The 16,607-nt window shown below is 38.2% G+C and overlaps 2 protein-coding genes across 2 annotated transcripts in view; one reads left to right on the forward strand and one right to left on the reverse strand.

Moving 5' to 3' along the window:
* The window catches only part of GYG1 (glycogenin 1), a 28,799-nt gene extending 14,848 nt beyond the window's left edge, over window positions 1–13,951 (forward strand). Inside the window, exons 5-7 of the mRNA XM_058187597.1 lie at window positions 7,344–7,470; window positions 11,067–11,286; window positions 13,123–13,951. Of these exons, the coding sequence (XP_058043580.1) occupies window positions 7,344–7,470; window positions 11,067–11,286; window positions 13,123–13,308 (533 nt within the window). The 3' untranslated portion in view covers window positions 13,309–13,951. The remainder of the gene's footprint in view (window positions 1–7,343; window positions 7,471–11,066; window positions 11,287–13,122) is intronic.
* Window positions 13,952–15,697: 1,746 nt separating this feature from the next.
* HLTF (helicase like transcription factor) overlaps window positions 15,698–16,607 on the reverse strand; it is a 33,898-nt gene continuing 32,988 nt past the window's right edge. The window contains exon 25 of the mRNA XM_058187595.1: window positions 15,698–16,541. The gene's annotated coding sequence lies outside the window, so the exon portion shown is untranslated. The remainder of the gene's footprint in view (window positions 16,542–16,607) is intronic.

Consider the following 16,607-nt stretch of genomic DNA (forward strand, 5'->3'; position numbering starts at 1 on the left):
CTGAATTATTTATAACTATAATAAGAGCAGGTTTAAAAAATCTAGAAACAGATCTCTTTCAGTGCAAAGACAGGCTGATGTAGTTCCGTTCTTCAAAAAGAAAAAATAATGGATCCAGGAAACTACAGACCTATCAGCCTGATATCAATACCTGGGAAGATTCTGAAAAAGATAATCAAGCAACAAATCTGCAAACACCTGGAAGTTTGTCAAAAATATATCATGCCAGACAAATCTTGTTGCATTTTTGACAATGTAACAAAATAAGTGGACCAGTGAAATGCTGTGGATATAATTTACTTGGACTTCGGAAGCATTTGATAAAGTAGACCACAATCCATTGCTTGATAAGATAGAAAAATGTGGGTTAGACAGCATCACCATAGATGGATCCGTAATTGGCTGACCAACTGTACTCAGCATGTAAGCCTTAACTGAACTATACCAACATGGAGAGAAGTATACAGTGGGGTAACCCAAGGCTCTAACTTACGCCCTTCAATATCTCCATCAATTATTTAGATGATAGAAAGGAAACTCACCAAATTTGCAGATGACACTAAGCTGCCAGGAATAGCCAACATTCCAGAAGATAGGCTCAAGATCTGAACAGTCTTGAACAATGAAAAATTCAGTGGTAAAAAAAGTAAGGTTCCACATGTAGGCAAGAAAAACCAAATGCACAGGTACAGAATAGGTGGTACCTGGCTGAATAATAGTAACTGCAAGCGGGATCTTGGTGTCATAGTGGACAATCACTTAAATATTGTCAAGAAGCTTACACTCAAGAAGCTTGGGAAATTTTGAAAAGTGAGATTATAAAAGCACAGTCTAACACAATACCAATGAAGAAGAAAAATAGTAGATCACAAAAGAAACCAGCATGGATGCATAAAGAACTATCTGACAAATTGAAAGACAAAAAGGACAAATATAAAAAGTGGAAAGAGGGGCAAATAACTAAGGCAGAATATCAGCAACAGCCCGAGCCTGTAAAGATGAAGTGAGGAAAGCTAAGGCCCACAATGAACAAAGGCTAGCGACAAAAGTAAAAAATAATAAAAAAGCTTCTTCCAACATGTTAAAAACAAGAAAAAAGTCAAGGAAACAATTGGCCCATTGCTGGGAGAAAGTGGCAAGAAGATGACAAGCAACAGGGAGAAAGCAGATCTACTTAACTCATATTTTGCATCTGTCTTTACACATAAGGAAAAACAATCCAACCTATCAAAACAGCACTACAAAAACAGATTAGAAACACAAGTTAAAATAGGGAAGAAAATGGTAAGTGAACACCTGTCTACCCTAGACGAGTTCAAATCACCAGGACCGGATGGATTACACCCCAAGGTTCTGAAGGAACTGGCAGACGTGATCTCAGAACCACTGAACTATATCTTTCAAAGATCCTGGAGCACAGGAGCTGCCAGAGGACTGGAAAAGAGCTGATGTAGTTCCCATCTTCAAAAAGGAAAAAACAGATCCAGGAAACTACAGACCTATCAGTCTGACCTCAATACCGGGAAGATTCTGGAAAAGATAATCAAGCAACGAATCACGAACACCTAGAAGCAAACAAAGTAATAACCAAAAGCCAACATGGGTTTGTCAAAACAGATCATGCCAGACTAATCTTATCGCATTCTTTGACAAAATGACAAAATTAGTAGACCAGAGGAATGCTGTTGATATAATTTACTTGGACTTCAGTAAAGCATTTGATAAAGTAGACCATAACCTACTACTAGATAAAGTAGAAAAATGTGGGTTAGACAGCACCACCACCAGATGGATTCGTAACTGGCTGACCAACCGCACTCAACGTGTAGTCCTCAACGGAACTACATCCACATGGAGGAAGTATGCAGTGGAGTACCCCAAGGCTCTGTTTTAGGCCCAGTACTCTTCAACATCTTCATCAATGACTTGGACGAGGGGATAGATGGGGAACTCATCAAATTTGCAGATGACACCAAGCTGGCAGGAATAGCCAACACTCCAGAAGATAGGCTCAAGTTACAGAAAGATCTTGACAGACTTGAACATTGGGCGCTATCTAACAAAATGAAATTCAACAGTGAAAAAAGTAAGGTTCTACATTTAGGCCAAAAACAAAATGCACCAGTACCGTATATGTGGTACCTTGCTCAATAGTAGTACCTGTGAGAGGGATCTTGGAGTCCTAGTGGATAACCATCTAGATATGAGCCAGCAGTGTGCAGCAGCTGTTAAAAAGCCAACACAGTTCTGGGCTGCATAAACAGAGGATAGAATCAAGATCACGTGAAGTGCTAGTACCACTTTATAATGCCTTGGTAAGGCCACACTTGGAATATTGCATCCAGTTTTGGTCGCCACGATGTAAAAAGATGTTGAGACTCTAGAAAGAGTGCAGAGAAGAGCAACAAAGATGATTAGGGACTGGAGGATAAAACATATGAAGAACGGTTGCAGGAACTGGGTATGTCTAGTTTAACAAAAGAAGGACTAGGGAGACATGATAGCAGTGTTCCAATATCTCAGGGGCTGCCACAGAGAAGTGGGAGTTGGGCTGTTCTCCAGAGCACCTGAGGGTAGAACAAGAAGCAATGGGTGGAAACTGATCAAGGAAAGAAGCAACTTAGAACTAAGGAGAAATTTCCTGACAGTTAGAACAATTAATAAGTGGAACGACTTGTCTTCAGAAGTTGTGAATGCTCCAACACTGGAAATTTTTAAGAAAATGTTGGATAACCATCTGACTGAGATGGTGTAGGGTTTCCTGCCTGGGCAGGGGGTTGGACTAGAAGGCCTCCAAAGTCCCTTCCAACTCTGATGTTATGTTATGTTATGTTAAATATGAGCCAGCAGTGTGCTGTAGCTGCCAAAAAAGCCACAGGGTCCTAGGCTGGATTGAGGATTGGAATCAAGATCACATGATTCACTTTATAATGCCCTAGTAAGACCACACTTGGAATATTGCATCTAGTTTTGATCACGATATTAAAAAGATGTTGAGACTCTAGAAAGAGTACAGAAAAGAGCAACAAAGATGATTAGGGAACTGGAAGCTAAAAGATATGAAAAACAGTTGTAGGAACTGGGTATGTCTAGTCTAGTGAAAAGAAGAACTAGCAGTTTTCAAATATTTGAGGAGCTGCCACAAAGAAGAGGGGCTCAAGCTATTCTCCAAAGCACCTGAAGGCAGAACAAAAAGCAATAGATGGAAACTAATCAAAAGGAGACCTAACCTAGGACTAAGCAGAAATTTCCTGACAGCACAATTAATCAGTGGAACTGGTTTTCTCCAGATGTGGATACTGGAGGTTATTAAGAAGAGATTGGACAACCACTTATCTGAAATAGTGAAGTGGGCTTTCCTACTTGAGCAAACAGTTGGGGTGGAAGACTTCCAAGGTCCTTTCTAACTCTGTTATTCTGGATTCTGACCCTGTGTATTTTTCTGTATTTGGGAAATGATCCATACATTTCAGATCTGATACAAGAGTGGGGACCGGACCTGATGGGCATTATGGAGACCTGGTTGGGCACAGAAGGGGGTGTGCCCCTCGTTGAAATGTGTCCACCGGGTTTCCGTGCATTTCATCAGCCGAGGGTTCAAGGTGGGGTGGGGGGGTTGCGGTTATTATTAATGAGAGTTTGGAGCCGAAGGAGGTCACTGTCCCGCAGACAGCCGGCTGTGAGTCTCTCATTGTGCGGTGGGGCCGAGGGGTACAGGTGGGCTTACTGATCACGTATCTGGCTCCATGCCACGTGACAGCAGCCCTGCCTGAGCTGCTTGATGTGATAGCCAAGTCGGCAGTTGATACCCCCAGGCTTATGGTCATGGGGGATTTCAATCTGCCATCGGTAGGCGAGACATCGTCGACAGCTCGGGAGTTCATGGCCTCCATGGGAGCCTTGGACCTGACCCAGTTAGTGAATGGGCCCACACACACTGGGGGACACACGCTGGACTTGATTTTTGTCTCAAGACAGTGGCTGAATGATCTGGATGTGGGGGACTTAGTCATTACTCCACTGCCGTGGACAGATCATTCTCTTCTTCGCCTGGACTTTCAGACCGCAAACCCTCACCGCAGGGAGACGGGGCCAGTTTGGTGGTTCTGTTCCAGGCGTCTGATGGACCCGAGTAGGTTCCTGACGGAGCTTGGGCCGATTCCTGAGGATCTGGCCAACGGCTCGGCTGAAGAACTCATTGCCGCCTGGGAAAGGGCGGCGGCGGGGGCTTTGGACTGCTTCGTGCCTATGCGGCCTCTGACCCAGCGCTGCTCTCGACTGGCCCCTTGGTTTACTGAGGAGCTGAGAGAGATGAAGCGCCAGAAAAGACGCCTAGAGAGCGCTTGGAGAGTCAGCCGTTCCGAATCTGACCGGTGCGGTCACATATTCAGGCCTATCTAGTGGCAATAGGGACGGCAAAGGAAGAATACTTTTCCGCCCTTATAGCATCGGCAGATAACCGCCCAGCCGCCTTGTTTGGGGTGACCCGCTCCCTTTTGTTTCAGGGGGCTCAGGAGGACCTCTTACAGGGGCGAGCTGAGGAATTTGGAAGTTATCTGCATGATAAAATCGCTCAGATCTGGGACAAGCTGGACACTGATTGGGTGGATCTAGGCGGGATGACGCAGGCACGTCTTGAGAACATTGTTTGGGCTGAGTTTGATTCTGTGACTCCCGATGACATGGAAAGGATACTGGGGAGGTTGAATGCCACCACATGTTTATTGGACCCGTGTCCCTCCTGGCTGGTACTGGCCAATGTCAGCTGGCGACCCCCAGGGGAAGAGCGTTCTCTGTGGGGGCCCTGGCTCTGTGGAACGAGCTGCCGGTGGGACTCCGTCTTCTCCCTGATCTTAGGACCTTTAAACGCGAGCTCAAGACTTTCTTTTTTCACCAAGCGGGGCTGGCCTGATTGATTGATTTTAATATTTGGGGATTTTAGCGGGTTTCTTAACAGGGGTTTTTATCTTTTGTATTTTTACCTAATAATTTTAAGTATACAGCAATCTAATTAGATTTTTAATTTTGTTATATTTTAAATGGTTTTGGATTATTGTCGTTTTATTTGCTGTACACCGCCCTGAGTCTTCGGAGAAGGGCGGTATAAAAATGTGAATAAATAAATAAATAAATAAATGATCCATGAGACATGGAGGCTTGTTATCTCTGTAGAACAGGATCTTTTATTTATTACTTGCTTGGCTATAATTGCTCCTAATGTGAAATTGCCTTCTGGGGGAAAGTGTCTGTATGTTTGTGCTGAAAATTATGCGGAAGATGCTTTTTAGAGGAATATATTGAATTGTAAAAGGAGTTGAAAACATTGCACAGATGTATAATGAATGGGCATATTTTTTGTATTATTCACACTTGTACTGTTGTGTTCCTTCTGCTAAAATATGCATGAAAATTAGGTTACATTACTGCAGAAATTTATCACTGGAAAATTCTTCCCTTCTCTCCCCTCCCCCATAAGAATAGCCACATTCTAAAGCTTCATTCATGTGAACTAAACCTGCTGCTTTCTAACTTTAGGAGTTGCTTGTGTTGGTTAGTGGAAACTAACTTCCAAATTTCCAAAGAAGCTGTCTTGGTTGCCTAAATTTTGTTGCTTTTCAGTAGATTTATTTGTGCCTCTTTTAACATAGAGTGCAAAATGGAAAACAAAGTGCCCCTATGAAATAGCAAGAGTTATTTAGGACTCAACTTTTAAGTGACAAAAAAGAAGCTCAAAAGTAAAGTCCTAAATTACTCTTGGTTTTTTCATACGACTTAATTAATGAGTATTGGCACTAGTTAAGCTGGCAAAGATACTAGATGGCTTACATTAACAATTAAGTTTGCATGGTTCCTGTCTCAAGCAAAACACAAATAGAAGCCTTGTGTTCCCTCTGATTATATTATTGTAATATTACCTTCCTTGGCTATTCCCTAAGTTTATTTTGACATTTATCCCAGAATGCAAGTATATTGAATTTCACTTAAAAATGTTACCAAGGGTATGTTTTGGCAATAGCCATGGTATACCGAGAACAAATTTCAGACAACAACTCTTTCTTCTGTCGGAAATTGAAACAGAGATGCTGTTCCCTTAGAAATGTGTTAAGTGTTTGGGTCTTTTCTATTCTATGTTCAATATGCCCTGAATCTTAAATTAGTATAGCAACTAGAATTGCCAAACTTGAAATTACAGTTTCAGATGCACTCAGATGTGTAATGTGTTCCAGCTGTATGCTTAGGACTGTGGAAAGAATATTCCTAATCTTACTTTGACTTGTAAAATGAATAAAATAACTCTATTTTAAAGGTAGAAATTATATAAATCAAGTGTACCAGATTTCATATGTGAATCATATTTGATCTTGACTTTCTGGTAGAGCTAACCAAAACTTACCATGGTCTACTAAGTTTTGATGTGTCTGTACCAATAGCAGTCTTTAATCCTTATTGAATAAATAACTTTGCAAAGTATTTAAGTGAAAAATCCCCTCTTAATTTTTGTAGATCAATCCAAGAAGTTAGCTGCTTCTAAAATGTTGTCACTCTGTTGCTCACTGTTCTGTTTGCTAAACTGAGTTAAGCAACATAAACGGTTCCTTGGCCTGAATGATTGTTACTTGATGTCTGTCACCTTACAAAATAATTTGAAAGAATGTAGATTGATATATGCAATCCCATTTTGGCTCCCCGAAGCTAGTGTTCTGGATAAGATGCCAAGAGCTTGGAAGCCTTAAATAATTCATGATGAATCATGGATGCTTGCAGAAGAAGTCAGTACATGGATGATCATGTCCTTCATTGAGAAAAACAACTGATAAATAGCTGCGGTCAATAAAGACAAAAATCACTCCTCAGAAAGGTTCAGTTTTAATCATTGACATCACTCCTGGGCATATTCATAGCTTCTAATGGTTCCATTTTTAGAACTAAGTAGGTTTTTTAAAGTAATATCTTTTATTTGAGAAAATAGGCATACACATTGTAAAGCAATTTTTAAACTGATTTCCACCAGCAAAAACTTTATTTGGCATGAAAATAGATTCATACTTCTGAAATAAATAGATGATCCATCTACACTTCAATTAATGAATTATGAATGTTTGGAAAGCTCTCTCATTCATTACCAAAACAGGATTTTAAATTGTATTAATAAACTTGTTAAATTTTGTTCAACAAAACTACCAAACTAATACTGCAGATGAGACGTACACCTTTCTGATTTTCTGGATTCATTTTATGTATAATATGTCAAGAATATTTTAAACTGATTTTTAAGGACTTTAAACCATTGCTTTTTCTTTGACTCACCTCTCTCTCCCCCACTCCCTCTTTTTCTCCCTTAGGTGGGGACCAGGGTCTGTTGAACACTTTCTTCAGCAGTTGGGCAACTACAGATATTAGCAAGCATCTCCCGTTTATTTATAACTTAAGCAGCATTTCTATTTATTCCTACCTCCCAGCATTTAAAGCGTAAGTAGATGATTATGCACACAGACAGAGTAGGCTGAACTATTAAATATGCATGATTTGATATTCATTGTGTCACTACTGCTTCCAGACTCAAATAGTGTGAGGAATTATGCTACTTGCTCTTGATGGCAAGGCACAGCTAAAATGAGAATAAAACAATTGACATGTTTATAGTATGTCTTATAATAGGCAATACACATCTGTATCCAACCTTAGCTTTTCTTCTTATTCTTCAGAATGAATAATCTGAATTAGATGGTTATATTAGAATCACTCTAATGTTATGTTATCACTCCTTTGTTTGATCTCAGCAGAATAAGCCAGCAAAATTTAAAAGAACTATCACTACAGTTCTTTGAGTGGTTATCTATGAATGGTGTTTCCAACAGTTACAACTTTCTGTAATGCTGTGAAAAGATAGAGAAAATGAGTCTACGTGGTTGTCTAGCACTTCAGTAAGTCAGAGTCCCAGAGGAAGAGTGCATGTGCAGTAAGTGTAGATCAGAAGAGAACATGCCTGTTTAGCCAATAAATTGGCTAATAAATTTGTTTGCTGCCCAGAATCACTTGTCTGAGAAGGGTGGCTATAGAAATTGAATAAATACATAAATTACGAAGCTCAATCTATTATGAAATGATGAAAGGTGAGACCACACCCTTTAAAAGGTCATAGGAAGACAAGAAATAACTTTATCTAAGCAAAACTATCCTATATTGTAAAAGACAAAAGTATGATGGCCATGTAAAGAATGAACCTGTTTTCCAGTTCTAAAAGCTGGGAGAATGTAAACAAGATGTCTTCAACAAATACAAGATCAAGACTGATTTTAGAACATTGACCACAGCAAATGTTTATGTAACTGAGAAGAAGAAAATCAAGAAGGCAAGCTGAAATAAAGTGGAATTGTCTCACAGTAGCATCCTGAAAGAAAGAGTAGTTCTGTGGATGAGATAGTGATATTTAATCTGTCTGTTATGTGAGCAGCCAAAGGCACAATTAGGTGACAGTGTTAGAAGAGAATATTGTAGCGGAAAGGTTGCTTCACTCATTGTTTTTGTGAGTTGTTCTAGAAGTACCAACTGAGATTGTGAAAAATTACTGCTAAGGATCTGCCCTAAAAAGACAAAGAATAAAACTGACTGAAAGCAATGATACCAGAGGTGGGTTTCAGCAGGTTCTGACCAGTTCTGGAGAACCAGTAGCGGAAATTTTGAGTAGTTCGGAGAACCAGTAGTAAAAATTCTGACTGGCCCCGCCCCCATCTATTCTCTGCCTCCTGAGTCCCAGCTGATCAGGAGGAAATGAGGATTTTGCAGTAACCTTCCCCTGGATTGGGGAGGGAATGGAGATTTTACAGTATCCTTCCCATGCCATGTCCACCAAGCCACACCCTACAGAATCAGTAGTAAAAAATTTTGAAACCCACCATTGAATGATACCTTTCAAAAGTACAATGGACGTAAGACCTATGAGTGGTAATTCAGAGTGCTGAAAAAGATTTAGTGAATTTCAGATATCCTGATGTATAAAATTATGTTCTGGAAGAGATCTTTAGGGAGGCTTGCCTAGAATTCCCCATCTTTCCTTGCCTGAAGAGTTGATGGTGAACACTGGACAGTACTAATGGAAACCCAGCATGGATCTGGTAGAATTGGCCATTGAGAACTCAGTGCACCTGAATTATGAAGGCATAATTTATTTTTAAAAAATATTTAAAAACCCACAGTTCCTGAGATACCTTATAGGGTTATATATAGTTTTATAAAGTCAGGAAACCCACAATGTATATGCCTATTTAAGGAGAAGTTTGCTTTTGTTAGGAGTCCTTAAGACCAAAGGTCAAATGCTTTATCAGTCCTATTTTTGTCCCATGTTTTAACTGAAACTTTAAAAAAATACTTTAATCTTCAGATTTCAATGGCACAATCTCAGGGTAGTCTTGGTGCCACAAAATCAAGACTATGGTAATGCCTTACTTTTTTCTCTGGTATAACCTATCTTGGTAGCATGTTCATTTCTGAAGTACTCATGTTTCGTATTAAATTGTTAATTGCTGGCATTAGGTTATCTTACATCTCAAGGAAAGCCAAATCTCTTTAAATTCTGCCTCTTGGAAGCTCCAGAAGCAAGTGTGCAGTTGTAGGAACAAGTCTCTAGGCAACATTGAATAATGACGAATTTAATAGAGCAGCTGACGTAAGCAGTTTTCATTGATTATGGTTTAACTAACTGTGTCTTATGATCCGAGTGTCATGAGATGCTGTCAGGTTAAAATTAGTGCCCTTATTTTGGGATCTTCATGTAAACTGGAATGAATACATTGTACTCAGTGGCTGATGGAAAGAGTGTCTGGCTTAGTGAATGGAATTGTGATTACAAGCAGCTCCTCTTACAACATGAAATATACTACAAAGAATCCTACATTAAGATTCGCGCTACATGGAGTCCTTCAGTTCCATTCTTGTAGCTCTTGTAGCATTCTGGCCATGATTGCTGAAATGTTATAGCAGGAGTTTCTTCGTCTTTGAAGTAGGGAACAAAATACAAATAAATATAAGTGCATAAATAGGTATATCATAGTTTTAAAAAATGAAAATCTGACCAGATTCCTTCTCAGTCATACCCAAATTTTAAGCCTGGCCATGCCTGATACTAGCATGCCATTAGAGCAGGGTAATCAACAGTGCCAAATGCAACAGCTCCTGGAATGAGGAGAATTTAGTTACGGTCACATTGAATGCTTTTTAAATATGGAGAATGTATTTAACAGAAATAGGTGTGAACTCAAAATATAAAACAAAATACCAAAGAAATTAAAATAGCTTATTTAGGGGAATGTTTTACTCAGGAAAAAAAGATGGAGAATGTTGAATAGATAGAGTAAATGAACAATGCTTAGAATAATTATTAATTTATTAAATAACACACCAAATCAACTAGTTTTTCACATACAATATTTAAGACATCTTGTAGAACTGGTTTCCTTTCATGTTCAATTTCAAACACTCCTTGTTCTATTATGCTGTCTATCAAATTAATAAAGGAATTCAGGATTATGCACTTAGATACTTTATTAAGACTTGTTGATAGGCTAGTTATTTCCAAATTTTCTATAATACAAATAAATGAGGAAAAGACAATCTCTAAAGTCTGATATAGTTGGTAGGCATTTGGTTGTAAAAAAAAATGTTATTATATATCAGTAGTAATTCACAATATCAAGCTATTGGTACCCAGGGTGGAATTTCTGATCACTTCTCAGGGATGAACTTCGGTGATCTTCAGTTTGTAGCTTCTTCACTGACAAGAAACAAGTTGAATTAATTATGCAAATTGATGTAACCTTATGGCACTGATTTTGATTATTTCATTTCAGTCTTGTGCATCACCACTAGGTCTGGCTATGGGAAAGCCAGTAAAGATGTTTTTCTGATAGACATAAGAATTCAGATCCATACAAAATATTGAACAATTGTATTTAATTTTAAACAGTTACTAAGCAATTATTCTTTCAAGCTATATAAATGGATATCTACTCCTATATTAAGGTGCTGTGACTTTACCCACACATAAAGGTGACCTCTTCTTTTGACAGGTTTGGGATGAATGCTAAAGTTGCGCACTTTCTGGGCAGAGTGAAACCATGGAATTATACGTATGACTCCAAAGCAAAAAGTGTCAAAGAAGACACTCAAGATCCCACAATGATTCATCCAGAGTTCCTCAATATGTGGTGGGACACTTTTGTCACGAATATCTTACCATTATTACAGCAGCATGGTGTAATCAAAGATACAGCTACTGGTGTAAAGGCGGTATGTCTCATAAATGGACATTCTCTACTTTAATGTGGGATGTAGAAAAGATTTCTTTTTTGGCTTGGAATTGAGTTGGTTTGAAGCTAGCATGTTTGCTACAAAAACAGCTTGCGACTGTGCATTAGCTAGTGAGCTGACTAGTCATAAATATTGCAACATTTTGTCTGCTCCCCATAAATGCAGCACATTGATCTGCTTCTTATTAGAGGACCAAATAATAGTTGAAGTTCTGGACTGTTTTTAAGGGGTTATGGGGTAGCCAAAACAAACATGGACAGGCCTGCATTTATGGCTTTACTAACCAGATTGTTAAAATAGGTGTTTGGAGGATGGGAACATGACAAGTATTTATCCTACAACAGAAAATTTGAGCAGGAATGGAGGTTATAGATTCCAGATCTCTTAAATTTACAACCCCTTATCTCCTGACTCTTTCCACTTTAGTCAAATCATGCTTCCCTATCCTCCTAATTATAGTTGGCAATGACTTCTTTGAAACGCTGTCAACATGCCCCTAAAATTTACTGTTTTTTCCAGAGCTCATAGGAAATGTTATCAAGCAAAGAAATAATGCAGACAGAAAAATATTTTTCCCATCCTGATCATCCATCCATATAAGATTGTATCTTCCAATACAAATGTAGCATATACAACTTTTCAGTGCTAGAATATGAAAAGAATACCAAATGAATTTCTAAGGGACTTCAGGACAGAAAGTACATACATTAAAATAGGGGCAAATGTTTTGTGCAAGTTCAAACTCATCAAAACCAGTGGTATTCTGCATTCCGCACCACCGTCTTTCCCATCATTCTATCTACCCCATGTTTGTATGCTTACTTTCACCCAATAGAACTTTGAAGAAGTCTACAAGGAATCTGAAAAGTGTTTGATATTAATGTTGGTTCTTTACAATGGATTTGCATCTATGTAGCTGATTTCAAGAATTTCCTTGGAACATTCATGATTCCTCTACATTTCTTCACAGATTAGGCATATCCTAGAGCACTATTAAATTCCAGCGGGCACCATTTAAAACTCTTGCATTTTAAAAGCAACTTTAAATGACAGTTCTATTAATTCTCATTAAATGTTGATTCAGATTGGAATATGTACCTAGGCCTCTCAAGATTTCATATCCTGCACTATGCTTGGCATCTAGTTGTCTTAAGAGAAAATTTCTAGTAAATTGCAGTCAGTAAACAGACCATGGAGAGATGCCTGCAGGGCCACATCTGCTCTCTATTATAAACTGCTGTCTTTGATAAATTGAGGGTGAATGGAAGGGTGGTATTGTGCCAAATGTCTTAAAATTTGTGTTACAACACTCTTGTAATAGTGCACCTAAAAAAGTTGTGGGTTTTTTTTACTGTTTTTACATATCTTGCCAGTTAAAATAACTTGGTTCTGCCTTCTCATGCATTCAGACTAGTCATGCGACATTACTTGGGTTTGATATACAGAAAACACAATAGTTATATTCTTAGCCCTGTGACTAAACGTACTGATCTATTCTTGAGCTATGCTTTCTATTGTCTGTATTTCAACTTTCTAATGAACTATTTGCAGCTGTCGGGCTTGGTCTATACACTGGCTTTCTCTTGTGGCTTCTGTAGAGAGGTATGAAGAACTTAAACATAACTACCTGTCTGCTATTTCATTGACCCAGATACTTTTTATTTATGTATTCATAGCTCTTTAAATTGCATAAATGGTGCTTGCTGCTTTGCATGGGATCTCATTGGTTTTCTTATCTTCTGCTTGGTTACTTTATGCTTATACCTTTTTTTAGTGTGTAATTGTTTCTCCCACTTATCTTTCATTTCTTTTTAGGAAGAGGTAACAGAGGCAGTATCCCACCTGTCACTTTCAGCAGCAGCAATGCCACATTTGCCACCATCACCACCAGCTATGTCCTCAGAAGAACGTAAAGAAAAATGGGAGCAAGGTCAGGCTGACTACATGGGAGAAGACAGCTTTGACAACATCAAGAAAAAACTTGACACCTACCTCCAGTAAAAGCACTTGTATTTGCTCCCCCAAATATCAGCAATACAAGGACTTGTTTCAGAGCTGTAGCAACTAGAAAAGTCAGGTAGGGTCAGTTAAGTTTGCCAGAAGTGTTGCCACTGCTCAACTGAAAGCTTTTGGTAATACTGCAGGTAAGAACTGAGCAAAAGCTGTTTTAAGTATGAATTCTTGTGCCAATCATGTGTCCAAGTCAGATCTTTTTCTTTTGCTCAAAAACTCATGAATATGCCTGCAAAAAACCTGAGAACAGGACACTGCACTGGCCTGAAACATACTACTTAGACCTAAAAGACTGTGCATTACCTCTCCTTCCTTTCACACATGCACACCAATATGTTCTGCTTGCTACAATAAAGTAATGGCTAGAGATTCAGGCAGCTATAATGGAAGAGCCTTACAATACTAGCATATGTATATGCAACTTGGTAACTGTAAAGTTACCTTTCTGCCAGTTCCAGCCATTTCTGACCAGATTTCTATGCACAAAACTACAGCATGGCAAATGCTTTTGTTCAGTTCTCTGTATGACTGAGACAAGTAAATCTGTGAACTGTAATGGCACTCAAAGTACAAAATAAAAACATTGTTGAAAGTTATCAACCATCAAGTGGCAATAAAATCTGTGACTCTCTGAAGTCTCTTACTTAGCATTTGTAATCTGTGCAATCAACACTTTTCAAATCAATACCACTGAGAATTTTCTTAAAAGTTGATCTGGTGTAAGTCTGCTTTCCATTGAAATGTGTGTGTTCTATTTAAAAGTAGCTATGTTAAAAGCCCAGAGGATGTGTATATTAATTGAAAGCTCACCTGAGTGACACTTTAGAGATGGGAAGGAAATAAAGAGAAGATAATGTTGTCATAAGACAAGTGTCAGAAGTTCTCACTCTATAGGCTGGATATATCTACACACTTATGTGTATCCACATTAACTTTAAAATACCATAATATCCTTTAGTAAATTATTCTCAGTAATTAAAATACTTGACAGAAGATTAAACAATACTTTTGAATGGCTAAAACTTCTGCTCCACAATGTGCTGACAATGTTTTAATAGGAAATATTGATATTATTCCATCAATCATACATGCAAGATGCATTGGTAGAACATTACTAAACCTCTAGATGTGAGACTTGTACTTCCTATCCTCTTATAAGCTGCACGAAAAAAAAGGCAAGTTACTAAATTAGGTGAAATTTGTTTATTTTCATTATAGTAATATAACCAATTACCAAATTATCTTCTATTTTCCAAATCTTGCCAGTTAAAATAACTTGGTTCTGCCTTCTCATGCATTCAGACTAGTCATGCGACATTACTTGGGTTTGATATACAGAAAACACAAGTTATATTCTTAGCCCTGTGACTAAACGTACTGATCTATTCTTGAGCTATGCTTTCTATTGTCTGTATTTCAACTTTCTAATGAACTATTTGCAGCTGTCGGGCTTGGTCTATACACTGGCTTTCTCTTGTGGCTTCTGTAGAGGTATGAAGAACTTAAACATAACTACCTGTCTGCTATTACATTGACCCAGATACTTTTTATTTATGTATTCATAGCTCTTTAAATTGCATAAATGGTGCTTGCTGCTTTGCATGGGATCTCATTGGTTTTCTTATCTTCTGCTTGGTTACTTTATGCTTATACCTTTTTTTAGTGTGTAATTGTTTCTCCCACTTATCTTTCATTTCTTTTTAGGAAGAGGTAACAGAGGCAGTATCCCACCTGTCACTTTCAGCAGCAGCAATGCCACATTTGCCACCATCACCACCAGCTATGTCCTCAGAAGAACGTAAAGAAAAATGGGAGCAAGGTCAGGCTGACTACATGGGAGAAGACAGCTTTGACAACATCAAGAAAAAACTTGACACCTACCTCCAGTAAAAGCACTTGTATTTGCTCCCCCAAATATCAGCAATACAAGGACTTGTTTCAGAGCTGTAGCAACTAGAAAAGTCAGGTAGGGTCAGTTAAGTTTGCCAGAAGTGTTGCCACTGCTCAACTGAAAGCTTTTGGTAATACTGCAGGTAAGAACTGAGCAAAAGCTGTTTTAAGTATGAATTCTTGTGCCAATCATGTGTCCAAGTCAGATCTTTTTCTTTTGCTCAAAAACTCATGAATATGCCTGCAAAAAACCTGAGAACAGGACACTGCACTGGCCTGAAACATACTACTTAGACCTAAAAGACTGTGCATTACCTCTCCTTCCTTTCACATGCACACCAATATGTTCTGCTTGCTACAATAAAGTAATGGCTAGAGATTCAGGCAGCTATAATGGAAGAGCCTTACAATACTAGCATATGTATATGCAACTTGGTAACTGTAAAGTTACCTTTCTGCCAGTTCCAGCCATTTCTGACCAGATTTCTATGCACAAAACTACAGCATGGCAAATGCTTTTGTTCAGTTCTCTGTATGACTGAGACAAGTAAATCTGTGAACTGTAATGGCACTCAAAGTACAAAATAAAAACATTGTTGAAAGTTATCAACCATCAAGTGGCAATAAAATCTGTGACCCTCTGAAGTCTCTTACTTAGCATTTGTAATCTGTGCAATCAACACTTTTCAAATCAATACCACTGAGAATTTTCTTAAAAGTTGATCTGGTGTAAGTCTGCTTTCCATTGAAATGTGTGTGTTCTATTTAAAAGTAGCTATGTTAAAAGCCCAGAGGATGTGTATATTAATTGAAAGCTCACCTGAGTGACACTTTAGAGATGGGAAGGAAATAAAGAGAAGATAATGCTGTCATAAGACAGGGTCAGAAGTTCTCACTCTATAGGCTGGATATATCTACACACTTATGTGTATCCACATTAACTTTAAAATACCATAATAACCTTTAGTAAATTATTCTCAGTAATTAAAATACTTGACAGAAGATTAAACAATACTTTTGAATGGCTAAAACTTCTGCTCCACAATGTGCTGACAATGTTTTAATAGGAAATATTGATATTATTCCATCAATCATACATGCAAGATGCATTGGTAGAACATTACTAAACCTCTAGATGTGAGACTTGTACTTCCTATCCTCTTATAAGCTGCACGAAAAAAAAGGCAAGTTACTAAATTAGGTGAAATTTGTTTATTTTCATTATAGTAATATAACCAATTACCAAATTATCTTCTATTTTCCAAATTCCAATAGCCAAAATATCTGCTTCTAAGAGTTAAGCAGCATAAATTCTGCGGATTTTCTGAAATCTATTTGAAAGAGAAGAGCATTTGAAAAAATAAGTACAATCCAATGAAAGTTGAGTATGTTTAGTC

Source organism: Ahaetulla prasina, chromosome 6, assembly GCF_028640845.1.
Source record: "Ahaetulla prasina isolate Xishuangbanna chromosome 6, ASM2864084v1, whole genome shotgun sequence".
NCBI lineage: Eukaryota > Metazoa > Chordata > Lepidosauria > Squamata > Colubridae > Ahaetulla > Ahaetulla prasina.